Raw genomic sequence first — 22958 nt, 5'->3', positions numbered from 1 at the left:
TCCTTCAATGTGAAACAATTCCTTAGTCTTATCTAAACTTTCATGATCTTTATATTTTTGAAAATTTCAGGCCAGTTATTTTGTAGAATGTTCCTCAGTTTTGAGTTGGTCTGCTATTTCTTCATGATTCGATTCAGGTTTTGCATCTGGCAGAAAAATCCCAGCGGTGATGCTGTGTTCTTCTCGTTGAATTCTGTCAAGCAGTACAGTTTTGATATGTACCATTATTGGTGATATCCACTTTGATCACTTGATTTAAGTGATGTCTTCCAGGTTTCCCCAGATAAACTTACTTTTTTCCCATTGTGATAAATATTTTGAGAAGGACTTTGAAACTATGCAAATACCTTGTTCCTCATAATACATTCAATTAATTAATTTGTATAAATATGGACTCCTTTTTTAAACTCATTTTTTGGTCTACTTTATCTTTCCCTTACTGAGAGAAACATGTCATAATTTCTCTCTGTGATGGTGGATTTGTTTATATTGCTGTTTTTTTTTTTGTTTTTTGTTTTTTTTTTTAAACAAAATGCAGTGCCTCCCTTTGTTGCCTGGGCTGGAGTGCAGTGGTGTGATCACAGCTCACTGCAACGTCTGCCTCCTGAGTTCAAGCAATCCTCCCACCTCAGCATCTCCAGTAGCTGAGTAGCTGGGACTACAACCATGTGTCACCAGCCTGGCTACTTTATATATATATATATATATATATATATATTTTTTTTTTTGTAAAGGTGGAGTTTTACCATGTTGCCCTGGTTGGTCTCGAACTCTTGGGCTCAAGTGATCTGCCACCTTTGCCTCCCAAAGTGCTCAAATTACAGGCCTAACCCACTGCACCTGGCCAGCTCTTTGTATTTTTTTTTTCAGTTAGTTTTCTTTTTCTTCTTCTTTCTTTTTTTAGAAACAGGGTCTGTGTCACCCAGGCTTGAGTGCGGTGGCACGACCATAGCTCATTGAAGCCACAAACTCTGGAGCTCAAATGATCCTGCACCTCAGTCTCTCAAGTACCTGGTACTATAGGTGTGTGCCACTGTGCCCAGCTAATTTTTAAAAATATTTTGTAGAGATAGGGTCTCACTTTGTTGCCCAGGCTGTTTCCTTCTTTATTTCCTAAAAAGTTCAACGTACCATTCTCTTCAAAACAGTAGTCGTTCACCATTTGAGATTTGGAGGCTAAGAGTACTAATGATGAGGTGCAATACGGTTAGCTATAGGCATAATGTTGTACAGCAGATCTCTAGAACTTAATCATCTGTCATACTGAGACTTTATATACCTGTTGAATAGCAACTCCCCATTTCCCCCTCTGCCACGCCTGGAAACCACCATTCTGTTCTCTGCTTCTGTGTGTCTGACTAGTTTATATACCTCATACAAGTGGTATCATCCACTATTTTCCTCTGTGACTGGCTTATTTCACTTAGCATGATATCCATATGCTGCTGATAATGATAGGATTTCCTTCTGTCCTAAGGCTGAATAATATTCTGTGTATTGACTACATTTTCTTTACCCCATTCATCTGTCTGTGGGTATTTAGGTGGTTTCCACGTCTTTGCTGTTATAAACTGTGCTGCAATGAATGTGGAAGTACAAATATTTCCTTGAGATCGTGATTTCAATTCTTTAGGTTTAATACCCAGAAGTGGGATTGCTGGATTATGTGATATTTTTTTCAGAATGCTCCAGACTGTTTTCTTTTTAAAAAAGTAATTAATTTTAAATTGACAAATGTTTAAATTGTATATACTTATGGTGTACAGCATGATGTTTTGATATATGTATATGTTGTGGAATGATTAAGTCAAGTTAATTAACATAGCCATCACCTCACATACCATTTGTTTTGTGATGAGAACATTTAGAACCTACTGTCTTAGCAAGCTTCCAGTATACAATACATTATTATTATTATTAGTTTTTTTATTTTTAGAGATAGGGTCTTTCTATGTTGCTCAGGCTGGCCTTGAACTCTTGGCCTTAAGTGAGTCTGCTGCCTCAGCCTTCCAAGTAGCTGGGAATACAGTTGTGCACCACTGCATCTGGCTACGATATGTTATTATTACCTGTTATAATATTATCCTGTACAATAGATCTCCAGAACTTATTCCCCATGTCTAACTGAAGTTTTGTACCCTTTGGTGAACATTTCCCATACCCTGCCCCACTGCCCACTGCCACATTCCTTGGTAACCACCATTCTACTCTTCTATGAGTTTGATTTTTTTTAGATCCTACATGTAAATGAGATAATATTTATCTTTCTATGCCTGACTTATTTAACTTTAGTAATGTCCTCTAGGTTCATTCATGTTGTCACAAGTGACAGGATTTCCTTCTGTTTTAAGGCTGAATAGCATTCTGTTGTGTGTATATATATCAGTTTTCTTTATCCGTTCATCCATTGATGGACACTTACGTTTCATCTGTGGATGAACTTCCGTATCTTGGAGGTGAATAATGCTGTAGTGAACATGGGAGTGCAGATATCTTTGACATACTGATTTCATTTCCTTTGGATGTATACCTAGAAGTGGAATTACTGGAAATTGTATTTTTTTCCTTTTTCTTTTTAAATTTTTTATAGAGACAGAGGCTCACTGTGTTGCCCAGGCTGGTCTCAACTCCTGGGCTCAAGTGATCCTCCTACCTTGGCCTCCCAAAGTGCTGTGATTACAGGCATGAGACACTGTACCCTGGCCTGTAGTTGTATTTTTAAATTTTTGAAACCTCTGTGCTGTTTTCCATAATGGCTGTACTAGTTTAAGTTCCCATCAGTGAACAAGGGCTCCTTTTTCTCCACATTTCTGCTACCAACACTTGTTATCTTTTGTCTTTTTGTTTGTTTTTGAGACAGTGTTTTTTTGTTGCCCAGGCTGGAGTGCAGTGACATGATCATAGCTTACTGCAGCCTCAAACTCCCAGGCTCAAGCAGCTGTCTCACCTCAGCCTCCCAAGTAGGTAGGACTGTAGGCATGTGCCACCACACCTGGCTAATTTTATTTTATTTTATTTTTGTGGAGATGGGGTCGTGCTATGTTGCCCAGGCTGGTCTCAAACTCCTGGCCTCAAGTGATCCTCCCACCTTGGTCTCTAAAAATGTGGAAATTATAGTTATGAACCACTGCACCCAGCCTGTCACCTGTCTTTTTGATAATGGCCATTCTAACAGGTGTGGGGTGATAAAACATTGTTTTAATTTGCATTTCCCTGATGATTAATGATATTGAGCATCTTTTCACATACCTTTGTCTATTTTATGTTTTTGGAAGAATATCTATTCAGGTCTTTTGCCTATTTTAAAATCTGATCATCTGGGCTTTTGCTACTAAGTTGAATATTTTCTTTCTTTCTTTCTTTCTTTTTTTATGTTGACACAGTCTCGTTCTGTCACCCAGACTGGAGTGGTGTGATCTCGGCTCACTGCAACTTCTGTCTCTCGGAATCAAGCGATTCTTGTGCCTCCCCAGTAGCTGGGGCTACAGGCATGTGCCACCAGGCCTAGCTAATTAGTAGAGATGGGGTTTCAACATGTTGGTCAGGCTGGTCTCAAACTCCTGACCTCAAGTTATCCACCCACCTTGGCCTCCCAAAGTGCTGAGATTACAGGCATGAGCCACTGTGCCCGGCCGAAGAATTTCTTTTTTTTTTTTTTTTTTTTTTGAGACGGAGTCTCGCTCTGTCGCCCAGGCTGGAGTGCAGTGGCCGGATCTCAGCTCACTGCAAGCTCCACCTCCCAGGTTTATGCCATTCTCCTGCCTCAGCCTCCCGAGTAGCTGGGACTACAGGCGCCCGCCACCTAGCCCAGCTAGTTTTTTGTATTTTTTAGTAGAGACGGGGTTTCACCGTGTTAGCCAGGATGGTCTCGATCTCCTGACCTCGTGATCCGCCCGTCTCGGCCTCCCGAAGTGCTGGGATTACAGGCTTGAGCCACCGCGCCCGGCCAAATTTCTTATATATTTTGGATATTACTGCCTTATCAGATATATGGTTTGCAAATATATTCTCCTATTTAGTAGGTTGCCTTTCCTTTTTTTTTTTTTTTTTTTGAGACAGAGTTTCGCTCTTGTTGCCCAGGCTGGAGTGCAATGGTGTGATCTTGGCTCACCCCAACCTCCACCTCCTGGGTTCAAGTGATTTCCCTGCCTCAGCCTCCTGAGTAGCTGGGATTACAGGCATGCACCACCACGCCTGGTTAATTTTGTATTTTTAGTAGACATGGCATTTCTCCATGTTGGTCAGACTGGTCTCGAACTCCTGACCTCAGGTGATCTGCCTGCCTCAGCCCTCAAACTGCTGGGATTATAGGCATGAGCCACCGTGCCCGGCCTTCAGTAGGTTGCCTTTTCACTCTGTTGTTTTCTTTGCTGTGCAGAAGCTTTTTAGTGTTGGTAGTCTTGCTTGTCTATTTTTGCTTTTGTTGACTGTGCTTTTTGTGTCATATCAAAGAAAGCAGTGCCAAGACCAGTGTCCTGAAGCTTATCGTCTATGTTTTATTCTAGGAGCTTTATAGTTTCAGTTTTATGTTTCAGCTTTTACATTCAGCTCTTACGTTTAAGTCTTTAATCTGCTTTGAATTTATTTTTGTGTGTGTTGTACAGTAAGGGTCCAGTTTCATTCTTTTGCATGTGGATATCCAGTTTTCCCAACACCATTTTATTTTTGGATTTTAACATCGATTTAATAATCTCATTTAATATACAGTTCTCACAAAAGTTGTCTCCCAAAACATTATTTAGTTTTGTTTTGTCCAGTTTTAGTTTTCAACTAATCCTGGACCCACCCAAGGATCAAGCACAGAATTTGGTTTCTTGTATCTTTTGTTTCCTTCACTTCTTAGCTCCCTCTTATTTATTGCTTTGCCTTTCCTGGTCTTGACATTGTTGAAAAGTCCAGGAAGATTATCTTGGATGTTTCGCAATCTGATTTGTCTTTTGCTTCCTCATGATTAGACTCAGATTTAATATATTTGGCAAGAATAGCTTATAGATAATGTACTTCCCATTACCATCTGGTGGATTTGTTTCATTACAAGTTATTATTTGATCCTTTGGTTAATGTGAAACCACACAGGTGTTGGTCTACAGGAGAAAGGTTGAATAAACTCTGCTACTTTCCGGCAATGGAGTACCATGAGGATGTAAAAAGGAATCAGGAAGACCTCTATGAGTTGACATGAAGTGATTTCCAGATGTTTAAACAAAAAAGTATTCCAAAAAAAAAAAAAGGGGGGGGGGTGTAGATAGTGTACTATTCTTTAAAAAAGAGGAATAGAAATATAAGTGCTTGTCTGTATTGCTTGCTTATTTTTGTGAAAAGAAGTACAAAAAGCTAGTAAAAAAAAAAAACCTATAGGAGAGAGAGAGGAAGGGCAAGAAGACAGGAGGAGGAGGTTAAGATTTCTTTTAAGAATTCCTTGGCATGTGGTTTTAGCTTTTAAGCATACAGGTGCTTTTTTCATAGAAAATATAATAAATTAAATTGAGATAAATAAGTGTTAGAAAGGATGTGGAAGAAAGGAAACCCCTGTGTACTGTTGGTGGGAATGTCAATTGGTGCAGCCATTTTGGAAAACAATATGGAGGTGCCTCAGAAAATTAAAAGTAGAACCACCATATGAGCTAGCAACCCCACTTCCAGGCATACATCTGAAGAAAACGAAACCAGTAGCTCAGAGATAGGTGCACTCCCTTGTTCATTGTAGCATTCAAACACCATCTTTTGAAAAGACTGTTTTTTTCCCATTGTGTATTCTTGGCATGAAGATCACTTGACTATACATGGATAAGTTTATTTCAGGGCTCCCTATTCTGTTCCATTGGTCTGTATGACAGTACTATACTGTTTTGATTATCGTAGCTTTGTAATATATTTTGAAATGAAGTAATGTGATGGTTCCAGCTTTGTCTTGATCAGCATTATTTTGGCTATATGGGGTCCTTTGTGGTTCCTTTATGAATTTTAGGATTGTTTTCTCTATTTCTGTGAAAAATGCCACTGTCATGGCAGAACGTGAACCAGATAAAAGAAGAACCCACTGGAATTATTTTTTGATGATACAATGTCTTGCTCTATCACTTAGGCTGGAACGCAGTGTCATGATCATACCCACTGTAGCCTTAAACTAGTGGACTCAAGTGATCCTCCCAAGTCAGTCTCCTAAGTATAATAGTTGGGACTACAGGCATGTGCCACCATGCATAACTCCATTGATGTTTTGATAGGGGTTGTAATGAATCTGTAAATCGCTTTGAGTAGTATTGACATTGTAACAATATAAGTCTTCCAATCCACGAACTGTGATGTCTTTCCATTTGTGTCTTCTTTAATTTCTTTTATTGATATTTGTTGTTTTCAATATACAAGTCTTTCAACTCTTAGGTTAAATTTATTCCTAATTGTTTTATTCCTAATTGTTTATTCCTAATTGTTTTGTTGTTGTGGTTGTAAATGGGATTGTTTTCTTAATATCTCCTTATATTTCTGTCAGTCTTTGCTTTATATTTGTATCCATCTATCTATATATAGAGAAATTTTATTATCATACTCACACATTTAAAAATTTTTATATCCTTCTAAAAATGTAATATTTATCCTATTTTAATGCTCTTCTGTCCATGTTTCAGAGACAGAAAAACATTAAAAAGGGATTTAAAAAGTCTATTTTGTCTGATAATTAAAACGGCCGCCTTAGTTTTATTTGGCATGGCATTTGTGTGATGAAATTTTTTTCATTTTTTTAAAAACTTTTTTTCTGGCCTTATATTTTATGTTATCACTTTTTAAATAGCATATATCTTGATGATTTTTTTAAAATCCATTCTGACTACTTCTACTTTTTAACTGATAAATTTAGTCCAATTATATTTATAGTGATTACTTTGATGATGATGATGATGATGATTTTTTGAGACGGTCTCATTGTTGCTCAGCTGGAGTGCAGTGGTGTGATTGTGGCTCACTGCAGCCTGAAACTCCTGAACTCAAGCAATCCTCCTGCCCCAACCTCCCAAGTAGCTGTGACTATAGGTGCAAGCCACCACGCCTGGCTAATTAAGAAAAAAAATTTTTTTTTGTACAGGCACAGTCTGGCTATGTTGCCCAGACTGGGTCTTGAGCTCCTGGGCTCAAGCGATCCTCCTGCCTCAGCCTCCCAAAGTTCTGGGATTATAGGCATGAGCCACTGTGCCCAACCCATATTTTGATATTTAATGCTAACATATTTTGAGTTTTCTATTTTTTCTGATTTGTCCTTTTTAATTCCTTCATAACTTTTTTGGAGGGGCTAATTTATCAAGTTTTAAAAATTTTGTTATAAAGTTATATCCTCTATTTCTGTTAGTGATTACCCCCATACCTTCCATTTCTATTTTAATAATTGCCTTAAATTTTCAGCATGCATATCTATATTAATAGAATCTAAAAATTATTAACTCTGCCCACCTTCATACTATAAAGGACCTTAGAACCCTCTAACTACAGTTATCCCCTTCCAAATTGTAATACATGTTATAGTTGTTCAGTATTTTAGTTCCATCTTGCTTTTTCCCCTTCAAATGAGACATTATTTTGGTCTCATATAGTTAGTTCTTTTTAGGTTTATCCATATTTTATTGGTTTCTTGCTCACTGTTATTTGAGTTACAACCCTTCCATGCAGGCTCCTTTTTGCGTCTTAAAGAACATCCTAGGCATCTCTTCACTGATTCTCTTAGTGGTAAACTCACTTTTTATTCATCTGAAAATAGCTTTATTTGGAGTAATTCTTGAAGGACAGTGTAGAGGAATATAAGATCCTAGGATGACAGTTATTTTCTCTTAAAGTTCTTAGGATCTTACTTTCCACAGTCTGTGCTTAAGAGCAAGTCTGCAGTCATTTGTAGATAAGCTGGGTTTCCTTCTTACTGGCTGCATTTAAGCTCTTTGTTGATCTTCGGTTTTTCTACTGTGTGTCCCCATATAGATTATTTTTCTCTCCTGACTTGGGTTTGTTGTGCTTTCTGAATTCATACTTTCCTTCAGTTCTGGAAATTTCTCAGCCATTATCTTTTCTGATATTTTTTCTGTTCCATTTTCTCTACATCCTTCTTCTGGAACTCCATATCTCTTTATTCTGTAAATTATTACCTGAAGTTCTTTGCTGTCTAAGTCTGCTGGTTTTTGTTTCTTCCATATCTCACAGCTTATTTCCTATGTTATGATTCTGACCTAAGGCAGACTATTGATAGGAATTCTGTGAGCACTGGTCCGAGGATGTAGCTCCTCAGTCTCTACTTTTATTTCTGCTGGATTGTTTCAGCTAGACATCATGGTGTGCCACCAGCCAATGACTAATTTTGTGCTTGGGATTTCTTGCAAGGTGCAGGTAGTCTGTGTTTGAATTTCAAGTACATAGAAGTTATGCTTGAGAGGACATAGTTTCAGGGAAAACTTTCCCCCTCCCACTTACTGCCTAGGCAGAGACAGACATATTTCCCTCAGGTGGATCTTTTTAGTTTACTTTCACATTGTAGTCTTCCAGGGCTTTGTGCAGAGATCCCAGTTCCAGTTTCCTACTCTCATTAGGCCCAGGACCTTTCTCTTTTTCCCAGATAGCCCTGAAAAACATGCCTCTAGGTTATTGATACCAGCAAATTCCTTTAAGGAAGCCACAGCTTCATCAGGTTAACATGCTGGTTTCTAGCTCCTTGTTGATTTTGGGTGCTTGGGGATATCCCTTATTTTCTTATTTTTTTTTTTTTTTTTTATAGAGATGGGGGTCTTGCTGTGTTTCCCAGGCTGGTCTTGAACTCCTGTTCTTCAGCAGTTCTCCCACCTCAGCCTCTCAAAGCATTAAGATTACAAGTGTGAGCCATGTGTCAAGCCACAACTTTATTTTCTTAAGAGTTTAGGAATACCTTTAAAAGGATGTTTGTGATATTTTATCCAGGAAATCTGTCTAGGTATGTTGGGTATCTAGTCCACTGTATTCTAAGAAGCAGAAGTCAACAAGTAGTATTTTTTACTTAAGCAAACACATTGGTCTTCTTTCTCTTCTATCATTTTTCAGCTTTGAAAGTCATGAAGATGCTAAATATTAACCTAAATTTCTTCTGTTAATAGTTTAGTTGTGGCCTGACATTTTTATGTTTAACATGTAATCTGTTTTAAATTATCTATTTTATATAATTAATCTGAAGTTACTGGTAGTTCAAAGACATTCTAGATAGAGGAAATGAAGCATGGTGAAAGGTAACCTATCCAAAATGCTGTATATTTTCTATTTACTCTGTCATTTTAATCCTTTCAACAACATTATGGAATAGGAATTATCTCAATTTTATGAATGGGTTAACTGAGGCTAATAGAAGTTGAGTAATTTGCTTAGGGTCACAAAATTAGTGAGCAGCAGAACCAGGATTGAAATCATTTGATCTTTCTACTCATTCATGCAGTTTACCATTTAATCCGAATGTCATTATTCAGGGCTTTTGATCTGCTTATTCTTTTGTTCTTACATTTGACTCATATGGAAATAATTCTGCGAGGCAAGGGAAGTGGAAAGAAGGAAGACACCCTGCCGATTGTCAGAATAAAAGTTTGTTTAGCAGCAGATAGAGGGGAGGGGCAGGACCAGAGACTGGACACGTTCACACAGGCGTGCATACAGAAAGTATCCCCGAAACCACAGGGGCAAGCGGCAGCAGATGGTTTGTATCAAATTAAGGAAGGAAATCACATGTATAGAATATGACAATGTGCCAGACACTAAGACAGATGGAGATGCTTTATTTAGGTTATCTCAGTTAAGCCTCACCACAGGGCTTGGGATGTGACTATTAAGATCTGACAGCAGGTGGTAGCAAGGTCTCAGTCAGAAGCCTTCAGTGTTGATGTTAGGATTCAGGTTCTTGAGAAAATTGGTGAAAAGTATTCAGGGGTCTGATCTTTTGGTTGTTTATTCACTTAATTTTTTTCTGATTATGACATTAGTAAACGTCTATTGAGAAATAAGTCTAAAGAAAGATAAAATCAACTATAATCTTCCAACCAGAGGTAATCACTGTTAATAAGTATGTACTTTTTTTTTTGGGTTTTGTTTTTGAGACAGAGTCTTGTTCTGTCGCCCAGGCTGGAGTGTAGTGGCGCGATCTCAGCTCTGTAAACTCTGCCTCCTAGGCTTAAGCTATTCTTGTGCCTCAACCTCCCAAGTAGCTGGGATTACAGCAGGCATCTGCCACCACACTGGCTAAGTTTTTGTATAGTTGGTAGACACAGTGTTTGCAATATTGCCCAGGGGCTGGCCTCAAACTCCTGGCCTCAAGTAATCTCCCGCCTCAGCCTCCCAAAGTGCTGGGATTACAGGTGTGAGCCACCATGCCTGGCCTATTTTTCAAAAAACCAGCTGGTATGATTTTGAATGTACTATTTTGTATCCTAACTTATTTTCAAGCAGCATTTTATGAGCATGCTATGTCTCTAGACACTCTTCTGAAAAATTTGCTGTGACCGCGCGTGGTGGCTCATGCCTGTAATCCCAGCACTTTGGGAGGCCGAGGCAGGCGGATCACTTGAGGTCAGGAGTTCATGACCAACCTGGCCAATATGATAAAACCCCCGTCTCTACTAAAAATAGAAAAATTAGCTGGGCGTGGTCACACCTGCCTGTAATCCCAGCTACTTGGGAGGCTGAGGCAGTAGAATCACTTCAACCTGGGAGGTAGAGGTTGCAGTGAGATGAGATCGTGCCACTGCACTCCAGTCTGGGCGACAGAGCAAGACTCCGTCTCAAGAAAAAAAAAATGTATATATACACACACACACACACACACATATATATATACACACACACACATATATATATATGTTGTTAGCAAGTAATGTGTGTATATATTTTTGAAGGCATAGCCTTATAATTTATGATGAAAAACAGTAGTCTCCTGTCCTATTTTTAAATTCTATATCCCAGTGGCAATTATATTTCTAACTCATTTATCAATTGCTTTGGATTTTTAGCCTTATATTCATTTCTTTAAAAAAATTTTTTTTTTATAGAGATGGGGGTCTTGCTATATTGCCTAGGCTGATTTTGAACCCCTGGCCTCAAGCGATCCTCCTGCTTTGTCCTCCCAAAGTACTGGGATTATAAGTATGAGCCACTGCGCCTGGCCCTCATATTTCTAAATAAAGCAGTTTTAAACGTCATCTATTGGTTTCCTATTATGGAAGCTGAAGATTTCTCTGTTCCATTCTTCTAATACTGTTGTGTTACAATTTTTGTTTTAAATTTTAAATATTGTTTACTGAGTCAAAAGTTACATTATGTTTAAAATTTTTCTTGTGTAATTTTTTTTTTTTGAGACGGAGTTTTGCTGTCTCCCAGCTGGAGTACAGTGGCGCGATCTCGGCTCACTGCAAGCTCTGCCTCCCAGGTTCACGCCATCCTCCTGCCTCAGCCTCCCAAGTAGCTGGGACTACAGGTGCCCGCCACCATGCCCAGCTAATTTTTTGTAGTTTTAGTAGAGATGGGGTTTCACCGTGTTAGCCAGGATGGTCTTGATCTCCTGACCTTGTGATCCGCCTGCCGCGGCCTCCCAAAGTGCTGGGATTACAGGTGTGAGCCATCTTGTGTATTTTTTTAACCTTTGGAATTAATACTTGCTTCATTTATTATTTGTTAGTTTTCTCTGTGTTTATCAATTCTTCCCACAGACCCTAGCAGATCTATGAAGGTCTCCTAATGCTGGTTTTTTTTTTTTTTTTTTAAGCTAAACATATACAGTTTTATTGATTTTTCACGAAGCCTGAGTATTCCACAAAATAAAAAGCATGTTACTTAATGGACTCAAGAAAAGTAAAAAACAAAACAAAAAAAAAAACACTGGACCTCTCATAAGTTTTCAATATATGAATATTTAAACTCCTGTCCAGTAAAGGTCAAAACTGCTTCTTGTTTTAAAGTTAGTTGTAAACAGTGTCTTCTGATGACTTCTAGAATGACCTAGAAAAGCCCCTCATATTTGCTTCTTTCAGATACTGAAGTTCTTATTCTGTTTTCTCTGTGATCAAATGCATCAGATAATCCATCAGCCTCATTTTGGAGTAATTAATTATAAAGCAATAGACAAGCAATACAAGAAGTCTCAAAAAACTAACTTCTAGAAATCCTCTCTCAGGATGCTACTGAAAGATACACTCTACCAAACTTAAGGAGAAAATAAGATGTTAGCAGAGGAGAGGTGAAGGGGACATCAAGGTTGCTGGTAAAGAGATGCCCCAAAAAGACAGACGCAGCTGGTCTCCATCTGAAAGATGGAGCAGGAGGATAGGGGACAGGAGGGATAGAGGGGTTGCTTCCAGGAGGGAGCCCTTCACTCCCTTTCAGATGGAGGCCAGCTGCATCTGTCTTTTTGGGGCATCTCTTTACCAGCAACCTTGATGTCCCCTTCACCTCTCCTCTGCTAGCATCTTATTTTCTCCTTAAGTTTGGTAGAGTGTATCTTTCAGTAGCATCCTGAGAGAGGATTTCTAGAAGTTAGTTTTTTGAGACTTCTTGTATTGCTTGTCTATTGCTTTGTAATTAATTACTCCAAAACTTAGTGGCTTAACACAACAATAAACATTTATTATTTTGCAGTCTTAGTGGCCAGGAATTTGGGAGCAACTTAGCTTGATGGTTCTGGGTCAGGCAATCCCATGAAGTTGCAGTAAAGATATCAGCCAGGGATGCAGTCATCTCAAGGCTTGATTGGAGGTGGATCCGCTTCCAAGGTGACTCATTCACAGGCTGGCAAGTTGTTGCTGGTTCTTGGTGAGAAGTCTTAGTTCTCACATGGGTCTCTCCGCAGGCTGATTGAGTGTCCTCATAACCTGGTGCCCAGGTTCTTCCAGACTTAGTGATCCAAGATAGCAAGACAGAGGTGACTGTTTTTATGACCTAGATTTCTGCCACATTCTGTTCATTATAAGTCAGTTGCTACACTCTACCCATTTTTGGGGGGGAGAGGGGGACGGAGCCTTGCTTAGTCACCCAGGCTGGAGTGCAGTGGTGCGATCTTGAATCACTGCAACCTCTACCTCTCGGGTTCAGGTGATTCTCCTCCCTTAGCCTCCCGAGTAGGTGAGATTATAGGTGCCCTACACTACGCCTGGCTTATTTTTTCCTTTTTTATAGTAGAGACTGGGTTTCACCATGTTGGCCAGGCTGGTCTTGAACTCCTGACCTCAAATGGTCTGCCAGCCTCAGCCTCCCAAAGTGCTGGGAGTACAGGTGTGAGCCACTGTACCTGGCCCGTCCTACCCGTATTCAAGAAAGAGTATTAGTCTCTACCATTTGACGTTAGGAGTATCAAAGGATTACTTGACATGTTTTAAAACCACCACATCTTTCCTGTCTGAAAACATCTTCACTCTCACACTTAAGAGTATGATATTCTAGATAGAAATCATGTTTCCTCAGAATTTTGAAGGCATTGTTCCATTATCTTCTAGCTTCCAGCATTGCTTTTGTAAAGTCTCTTACCATTTTGATTCCTGATCCTTTGTACATGACCTATTTTCTTCCTGAATACTTTTAGGATCTTCTCTTTATTCTCATCTGGGTATTGTGGGATTGTGAGATGATGTGCTTTGATGTGGTCTTTTTTTTTGTTCATTGTGCTGGATACCCAGAGGAGCTTTTAATTTTACGTATTTATTTGAATGTTTTTTTAAGAGACAGAGTCTCGTTCTGTTGCCCAGGCTTGAGTACAGTGGTGTAATCGTAGCTCATTGCAGCCTCCAACTCCTGGGCTCAAGCAATCCTCCTGCCTCGGTTTCCTGAGCAGCTGGCCCATGCTGCCATGCTTAGCTAATTTTAAAAAATGTTTTGTAGAGGTGGGGTCTCACTGTGTTGCCTAAGCAGGTCTCAAACTCCTGGGCTCAAGTGATCCTCCTGCCTCAGCATCCCAAAGTGCTGGAATATAGGGGTGTGCCATCGTGCCTGGCAAGATGAACTTTTTAATACAAAAACTTGTATCTTTAGTTCTGGGAAATTTCTTGTATATTGTTTCTTTAATATTTTCTTTTAGCTTTCATTTTATAAATTTAATTCTTTAGTCCATTTACTTTTATGTGTAATGTAAATTATATATAAGGTAAAGCAAAACCTATTCAGGATATAGGTAAACTCATTTTTCTTATTTTTTGAGACAGAGTCTCGCTCTGTCACCCAGGCTGGAGTGCAGTGGCGTGATCTCAGCTTCCTGCAACCTCCGCCTTCTGGGCTCAAGCGATTCTAGGGCCTCAGCCTCCTGAGTAGCTGGGATTACAGGTGTCTACCACCATGTCCGGATAATGTTTTTGTATTTCTGGTAGAGACAACAAGGTTTCACCATGTTGGCCAGGCTGGTTTTGAACTCCTGACCTCAAGTGATCTGCCTGCCGCAGCCTCCCAAAGTGCTAGGATTACAGGCATGAGCCACCGTGGCTGGCCTAAACTCTTTTTTCTATTGTCATTTATTGTTATCAGCTTTCCAGATGATTTGAAAAGTCACCTTTGTCATTTCTCCATAGCCAGGGTCTGTTTCTGAGTTTTAAAATTCTATTCTGCATTTTTTTATTCCAATGCAGTATGCTTAAAAAAAAACCTATTGTAGCTGTTTAATGTGTCAGTCTCTGATAATGTTAGCCCATGAAAATCTTCCAGGGCTCCAGTCCTGATAGAAGTTGAGAATTGTGATGCATCTAAGTCAGGGAACTGCCAAAGAGGAGTTGGTTCTGAATACAGGTCCGTGTGAGGTGGGTACAATAATGGAAGCCTGGGGCCACTCTCCTGGGGCTCTCTAAAGGTCTCCTGATGAGAAACAGCATCAGCGTCAGCCTGGGAAAGGGGTTATTAGTGAGTAGGATCAGTAAGTCTAGATGTGGAGACTAGAGGGATGTGGGATCTTGAAACCAAACCTATACTTATGAGTAGTATTTTTTTTTTTTTTTTTTTTTTGAGATGGTGTCTTGCTCTGTCTCCCAGGCTGGAGTGCAGTGGCGCGATCTCAGCTCACTACAAGCTCCGCCTCCCAGGTTCATGCCATTCTCCTGCCTCAGCCTCCCAAGTAGCTGGGACTACAGGCGCCCGCCACCACGCCTGGTTAATTTTTTGTATTTTTAGTAGAGATGGAGTTTCACCGTGTTAGCCAGGATGGCCTCAGTCTCCTGACCTTGTGATCCACCCACCTTGGCCTCCCAAAGTGATGGGATTACAGACGCGAGCCACCGCGCCCGGCAGAGTAGAATTTTTAAAAAACCAAAATAACTGCAGGACACTGTGGCTCACGCCTGTAATCCTAGCACTTTGGGAGGCTGAGGCAGGCGGATCACGAGGTCAGGAGATCGAGATCATCCTGGCTAACACGGTGAAACCCCGTCACTACTAAAAATACAAAAAATTAGCCGGGTGTGGTGGCGGGCGCCTGTAGTCCAGCTACTTGGGAGGCTGAGGCAGGAAGATGGCGTGAACCCAGGAGGCGGAGCTTGCAGTAAGCCAAGATGGTGCCACTGCACTCCAGCCTGGGAGACAGAGGGAGACTCCCTATCAGAAAACAACAACAACAACAACAACAACAACAAAACCAAAATAACTATTGAACATAGAAGCCTTCAATGTTGAACGAAATAAAAGAAGACAAACAAATGGAAGAACATTCCATGCTTATGGATAGGAAGAATCAGTATTGTGAAAATGGCCATACTGCCCAAGGTAATTTATAGATTCAGTGTCATCCCCATCAAGCTACCAATGACTTTCTTCACAGAATTGGAAAAAACTACTTTAAAGTTCATATGGAACCAAAAAAGAGCCTGCATTGCCAAGACAATCCTAAGCAAAAAGAACAAAGCTGGAGGCATCATGCTACCTGACTTCAAACTATACTACAAGGCTACAGTAACCCAAACAGCATGGTACTGGTACCAAAACAGAGATATAGACTAATGGAACAGAATAAGAACCCTTGGAAATAATACCACACATCTACAACCATCTGATCTTTGACAAACCTGACAAAAACAAGCATTGGGGAAAGGATTCCCTATTTAATAAACGGTGTTGGGAAAACTGGCTAGCCATATGCAGAAAACTGAAGCTGGATCCCTTCCTTACACCTTATACAAAAATTAACTCAAGATGGATTAAAGACTTAAACATAAGACCTAAAACCATAAAAACCCTGGAAGAAAACCTAGGAAATACCATTCGGGACATAGGCATGGGCAAGGACTTCATTACTAAAATACCAAAAGCAATGACAACAAAAGCCAAAACTGACAAATGGGATCTAATTAAACTAAAGAGCTTCTGCACAGCAAAAGAAACTACCATCAGAGTAAACAGGCAACCTACAGAATGGGAGAAAATTTTTGCAATCTACCCATCTGACAAAGAGCTAATATCCGGAATCTACAAAGAACTTAAACAAATTTACAAGAAAAAAATCAAACAACCCCATGAAAAAGTGGGTAAAGGATATGAACAGACACTTCTCAAAAGAAGACATTTTTGCAGTCAACAGACACATGAAAAAATGCTCATCATCACTGGCCATCAGAGAAATGCAAATCAAAACCACAGTGAGATACCGTCTCACGCCAGTTGGAATGGTAATCATTAAAAAGTCAGGAAACAACAGGTGCTGGAGAGGATGTGGAGAAATAGGAACACTTTTACACTGTTGGTGGGAATGTAAACTAGTTCAACCATTGTGGAACACAGTGTGGCGATTCCTCAAGGATCTAGAACTAGAATTACCATTTGACCCAGCCATCCCATTACTGGGTATATACCCAAAGGATTATAAATCATGCTGCTATAAAGACATATGCACACGTATGTTTATTGTGGCACTGTTCACAATAGCAAAGACTTGGAACTAACCCAAATGTCCATCAATGATAGACTGGATTAAGAAAATGTGGCACATATATACCATGGAATACTATATAGCCATAAAAAAGAATGAGTTCATGTCCTTTGTAGGGACATGGATGAAACTAGAAACCATCATTCTGAGCAAACTATCACAAGGACAGAAGACCAAACACCGCATGTTCTCACTCGTAGGTGGGAATTGAACAATGAGAACACTTGGGCACAGGGTGGGGAACATCACACACTGGGCCTGTCGTGGAGTGGGGGGATAGGGGAAGGATAGCATTAGGAGAAATACCTAATGTAAATGACGAGTTAATGGGTGCAGCACACCAACAAGGCACATGTATACATATGTAACAAAGCTGTACGTTGTGCACATGTACTCTAGAACTTAAAGTATATATACATAAAAAAACCTCCACAGTCACCAAAGCAAGAGAGTTTGCCCCCTTCTTTTCTTGGCATCTTCTAGCTGCTCCATTAGGGCTTCATTTTCCCTTCAGGGGAGCTTTTTGAGGGTCTTGAGAAGCTGGAGAAAAGGGAGAAAACTTTCCAAGAAAAAGAGAAATAAGAATGAGAATGGATTCATGGCAGTTCTGCTTTAAAGTATACTTCTGGTATCTTTAGAGATGCTTTTAATGCTTCAAACATTGCAGTCTCATTGTGGCTTTTTAAAAAATAATAAAGAATGATTAGTGGATTTTTTAAAGAATTTCTGCTTGGCCTAATTTGTCAATAGGAAGAAAAGAGAATACACCAATTAAATGTTCATATTCTTAAAAGCAAAAGGCTTATCACTCCAGCTCTGCATTTAGAGTCATCTTTGGTTGGGGAGATTGGATCTATTTATAGCTGCTACCATAGTCTTGTGGAGGGGGACTGCACTCCCTTTTTCTCTGATATTTTCCAAGTCTTGTAGCACAATATAGATAAAGGTGGAATATTTCATAAGACTTTACCAAAGGCAAGGGAACAAGTAGAAGGAAGTAAGTACAGAGAACAGCATGCAATGAAACCATGTTTGATGGGAAATCTAGTTTTAGTTTTCAGCGTTGCTTTCTCCTTAGCTCCTGGCTTGCGTCAAATTCATACAAGCCATCTTTTCCCTGACACTCAGGAAACCCTTCAAGCATGTCTCGTTTCTAAATTTCAAACTCAAGAGAGAGGGCTTCCTGATTGACACCAGGAATACAGCCTACATGGGTGTGGCATGTGTTTTCTACATATAGTCATATCCAACTATATCCCAATAGCTTCCACGAGACAGTCTCATCTAGCTATATCCAATCATCTGATATCCTTCACTAGAGATAAACATGCGGCCATAGGTTTGTTATGTAATCTTTATATATTACATACATTTTATGGCTTTTTAAATAAGGGCTACAGCATTATATAATTAAAAACATGGACTAGAGCTAGTAGACCTGGGTTCTAGTCTATTTGCCAGTCTTTTTCAATCTGTCTATAATTTTATGGAGAGATTTGGATATGATTAGTCTGTAATTTTATAATTTAGACTATAATTGAATTATTTTAAATAATTATGAAATTTGTACTTAAATCTTTCTCTTTGCCTATTTTAATATGATGCTGAGATATTAGTGAGGCATAATGACCCAATTATTATTCCTTTGAGAAAATATCCATTTTATAATGATATACTTTATAGGATAAGTTTTCCATTATGGTGACAGATGGGACCTACTTATATTTAAAAGGGGCCATGGGGTTTGCTATGAGTTTTTTTAAAGTAAATATTTACCTCTAAATGTACCTTGCACATAATTTAGATGTTCTTATACAGAATGTAACTGCATGTAGTTAAATCTCTGCATAGATTCTATGTTTTCTAGTTTTATTTCTTTCATGTATTTGACGTTTCTTTAAATTTTTTAATTGAAAAAGCAAAAACATCATATATTAAAGTACTTTAAGTTATTTGGTACTCTTAATTAAGATACACCAAGTTTTTTCTTTCTACTTAAGTATAATCTGTTTTTCTCCCCAGAGCGAAAAGCTGTTGCTATATGATACAGTCCAGAGTGAACTAGAGGAGAAGATAAGAAGGCTTGAAGAGGATAGGCACAGCATTGATATTACCTCAGGTCAGGAGAATGATATGATTGTGATGTTTGAGTGGCACCAAACCTTTGGTTTACTCTAGTGTCTCATCATATCTTAGTCTTCTAATATTAATATTATGTAAATGAAATGTCCCAGGAAAGAAGAAAAGGGGAAGAGCTCTAAATAATTTCATGTGATGGTGAATATATTGTTATTGTAATTTGAATTCACACTTTAGAAAGATGTATAAAATGGAGCACATGACAAGGGACGAAACAGAAGTATGACAGGAACCTACTGGCAGAATAGTGTCAGGGCTGGATGTGGTACTGCACATGTACATCTGTAGTCCCAGCTATGCAGGAGACTGAGGTGGAAGCATCGTTTGATACCAGGAGTTCGAGATTGCAGTGAGCCATGATGGCGCCACTGCACTCCAGACCGGGCGACCTTGTCTCCCAAAAAACAAAAAAAAGAATAGTATTGGAAGTTAGCTGCAGTGTGTATTTTTCCCTATAAGTCTTGAAAGACTGTCATGTGGAAGAAGGAATGAAAACCTTTTTGACATCATACAAGGTAGGACAAACTGATAGAAGTTATAGGGAGATAGATTTTTGTTTCAGAAAAAGGAATAACTTACTAATGATTAGATCAGTCAAGTGTGAATTTGGCTTTTCAGGGTATTACAGAAAGGTTTTTTGCGTTGAGTGGAAGGTCTCCTCTGTTATCCTACAGTTCTTGAGTATATATTACTTTATCTGTTACAAAGTTTACTTCTCTTTGGGGTAGGCATGGGGAGTCAGATAAGCTGAGCCTAGTGCCAGTGCTCCCTCAACTACTAGTCTGGTGACCATGGACAGTTACTTCACTTTTCTAAATCAATCTCCTTGTCTGTAAAAGGAAAATAATAAGAATACCTACCTCAGTGGTAGCTTTGAGGATTAGGTGAGACAATGCATGTAATATAAATTTTACAAAGTGCATGACAGTATGGTAATCAGTTCTTAGTCATTAAGTGCCAAGTTGATTTTTGCTTTAATAAAGGCAGAGGAAAACTTAAACACATAGCGCTCATGAAATTATGTACAGCTTAATGTATATATACCCAGCTGCCAATGAAATTTTGTACATTTTTACATGTGACTAAATAGCCACTGTAAAATTACAGTCTTTTTTTCTCCTTCGTTCACCAGAAACCCACTAATACTTAATCTTTATTTACCTGCCAGAGCTGTGGAATGATGAGCTTCAGTCAAGAAAAAAGAGGAAGGATCCTTTCAGTCCTGACAAAAAGAAGCCAGTTGTTGTTTCAGATATCCTTTTCCAAATTTTCTGTTTCTTTTTTCCTTGATGTACGTTTTTCCATTGTGCGTGCCTTTGTAACTTTTATTTGTAAACATTGACTTTATTTGCATGATCCTGTAATAAGCAAAAGATGATTTATTTATAAAACGACTGAAGACAGAAGATGTAGTATATACTTTAGGTCAAGAGAGGTGGGAGAGGAGAAGAAATTCAATCATGATCTCAACTTTGAAAATTAATGTGACTTGTCGTTCACCAAGGGCTTTGATGTGAAACAGCCATTTAGTATACAGTATGATTGTTTAATTCTTGTGTACTTTTTTGTCTTTTTGAGACAGGGTCTCACTGTGCCACCCAGGCTGGAGTGCAGTGGCACAATCATGGCTCACCTTAGCTTCAACCTCTCGGGCTCAGGTGCTCCTCCCACCGTAGCCTCCTGAGTAGCTGGGACTACAGGCGCGTGCCACTCCGCCTGGCTAATTTTTGTATTTTTTGTAGAGATGGGGTTTTGCCATGTTGCCCAGACTGGTCTCAAACTCCTGGGCTCAAGCCCGTGTTGGCCTTCCAAAGTGCTAGGATTACAGGCATGAGCCACTGCGCCTAGCCTCGTGTACTTTTTAAAAACATCTTTAAATGTTTCTGAAATTGGAATATAAATTAATATGTATATTGAGTTTTGGCATTCCCTATGGTACCATCCCTCTACCCCCATCTTTTCCCCTCCACCTTAAAAACCAGTGATTAGGTTAGTGATATATATTACAATCAATGATATCATGGAATTAAGGGCATGTAGTTATGACATCAGAAGTACTAGACTGTGTTTATGCTGGTACTAAGTGGCTTGAAGAATAATTTGAAGTTAGAATTTAGGATGCCAAAGCATTATGCCCATAAATCATTGTTCCATTTGCTGAAACATAGTACTTTGGAAATATAATTCAAAGTGTGTTATTCTTACAGCTAAATTGACCTTGACTATTCAACGTCCCTATATAGTTTATATGCTACAAGATCTTGATATTCTTGAAGACTGGACAACAATTAGGAAGGTATGATTAAAGAGCAGTGGAACACAAGTGTATTTTTTTTTTTTTTTTTTTTTTTTTTTTTGAGACGGAGTCTCACTCTGTCTCCCAGGCTGGAGTGCAGTGGCCGGATCTCGGCTCACTGCAAGCTCTGCCTCCCAGGTTTACGCCATTCTCCTGCCTCAGCCTCCCGGGTAGCTGGGACTACAGGCGCCCGCCACCTCGCCCGGCTAGTTTGTTGTATTTTTTAGTAGAGACGGGGTTTCACCGTGTTAGCCAGGATGGTCTTGATCTCCTGACCTCGTGATCCGCCCGTCTCGGCCTCCCAAAGTGCTGGGATTACAGGCTTGAGCCACTGCGCCTGGCCCACAAGTGTATTTTTATAGTCTTTTTAAGATTCTATGTTTTTTTATTAGTACATCAAAATATGATTACTGTAAATATGCTTTGCTTTTGCAACATTTTTCTAAGGCAATTTAATACTATTACAGATAACAGTCAACTAGAAGGATATTTTAAGGGTTAGAGACATGTCAGCAGTTTGTATTTTTTCTGTTATAATATAACTAATAATTTATGAAAAAGTCCAAAAAACATTTATTTAGTTTGCCTAAAAATAATAACATCACCATCTGTGCCTAGTCCTTTGGCTGGTTCTGGCTTATAGAAAACACTTGATAAATATTTGTTGAACAAAAGAACATTTGAACCCTTATGTGTCTTGCATCCTATCATTAAACATTCAAGAATTATAGTCTTTTCTGTTCTTGCCTAAAAGTGGAGGCTTGTTTTCCATATTATAGTTTTTCATTTTTGTAAATTTCTTAGTTGAGAGTTAGAGATTATTTCAGGTATTAAAAACATCTCTAGGAGAAATTGTTACCCCTCATATTCTTTATAGTCTTAGACATTAAAAATTTATTAGAGCAGCTAATGGTTATACTTTACTGTCTTTGTTCTGGACTTAATCAGTAGTAATGTATATATTAAATAGACACCAAAATATATTTTCAGTCTGAACTCAGACTTCTTTCTTCCTTTTTTTTTTTTTTCGTTAAGGCAATGGCTACATTGGGGCCACACAGAGTGAAAACGGAACGTAAGTCATTTAGTCTGAGCTGAGAAATACTCTCTTTGGAGACTTGTTGAATCAGGGTTGTTAAATCATCTACATACTAAAGAACTCTCCCATCAGTGGTTTTATTTCATCAGTGAACACCGTACCTGAAATTATGAGGAATTCTTCTGGAGTCATTGTTTCATGTAAAAGTTTCAAAATTTCTGAATGTGGTATAATTCTTTCAGTGTTCAGCTACATTCTTATTGCTAATACTGGATCAGTAACTCAAAAAGTATTTATGCAGTGTTTCTTATGGGCTCTGTCATTCTGTAGCGGAGGTATTTGGAATTTATGGGTTGGCTTCAGAGATTCTGTGAATCCTCTGAAATTATGTGCAAAACTCTGCGTGTGCATTTTCTGAGGAGAGAGATCAGAATGCTGACATTTACACATTCTGATATGCCTTAGTAAAATTCATATCAAGGTACACTTCCTTGATTTTTTTTTTTTTAAGTCTAAAATCACTGCCAAAATGTGATGGACATTAGTGTTTAGGGTAAGTTTCTCCATTTCTGCCTTCTTTCACTATAGGTGAGATTTCCTAATCCTTCTAA

The 22958-nt window shown here is 38.9% G+C and overlaps 1 protein-coding gene across 2 annotated transcripts in view; it reads left to right on the top strand.

Annotated features, from left to right (window-relative positions):
• BRMS1L (BRMS1 like transcriptional repressor) overlaps window positions 1–22958 on the top strand; it is a 49989-nt gene that overhangs the window by 20882 nt on the left and 6149 nt on the right. For both annotated transcript variants that reach the window (XM_023189657.1, XM_023189658.3), the window contains 4 exons: window positions 18896–18992; window positions 20181–20264; window positions 21244–21308; window positions 22344–22383. In XM_023189657.1, the coding sequence (XP_023045425.1) occupies window positions 18896–18992; window positions 20181–20264; window positions 21244–21308; window positions 22344–22383 (286 nt within the window). The remainder of the gene's footprint in view (window positions 1–18895; window positions 18993–20180; window positions 20265–21243; window positions 21309–22343; window positions 22384–22958) is intronic.

This window comes from Piliocolobus tephrosceles, chromosome 6, assembly GCF_002776525.5.
Source record: "Piliocolobus tephrosceles isolate RC106 chromosome 6, ASM277652v3, whole genome shotgun sequence".
Taxonomy (NCBI): Eukaryota; Metazoa; Chordata; class Mammalia; order Primates; family Cercopithecidae; genus Piliocolobus; species Piliocolobus tephrosceles.
This window is presented reverse-complemented; position numbering and strand designations above follow the sequence as displayed.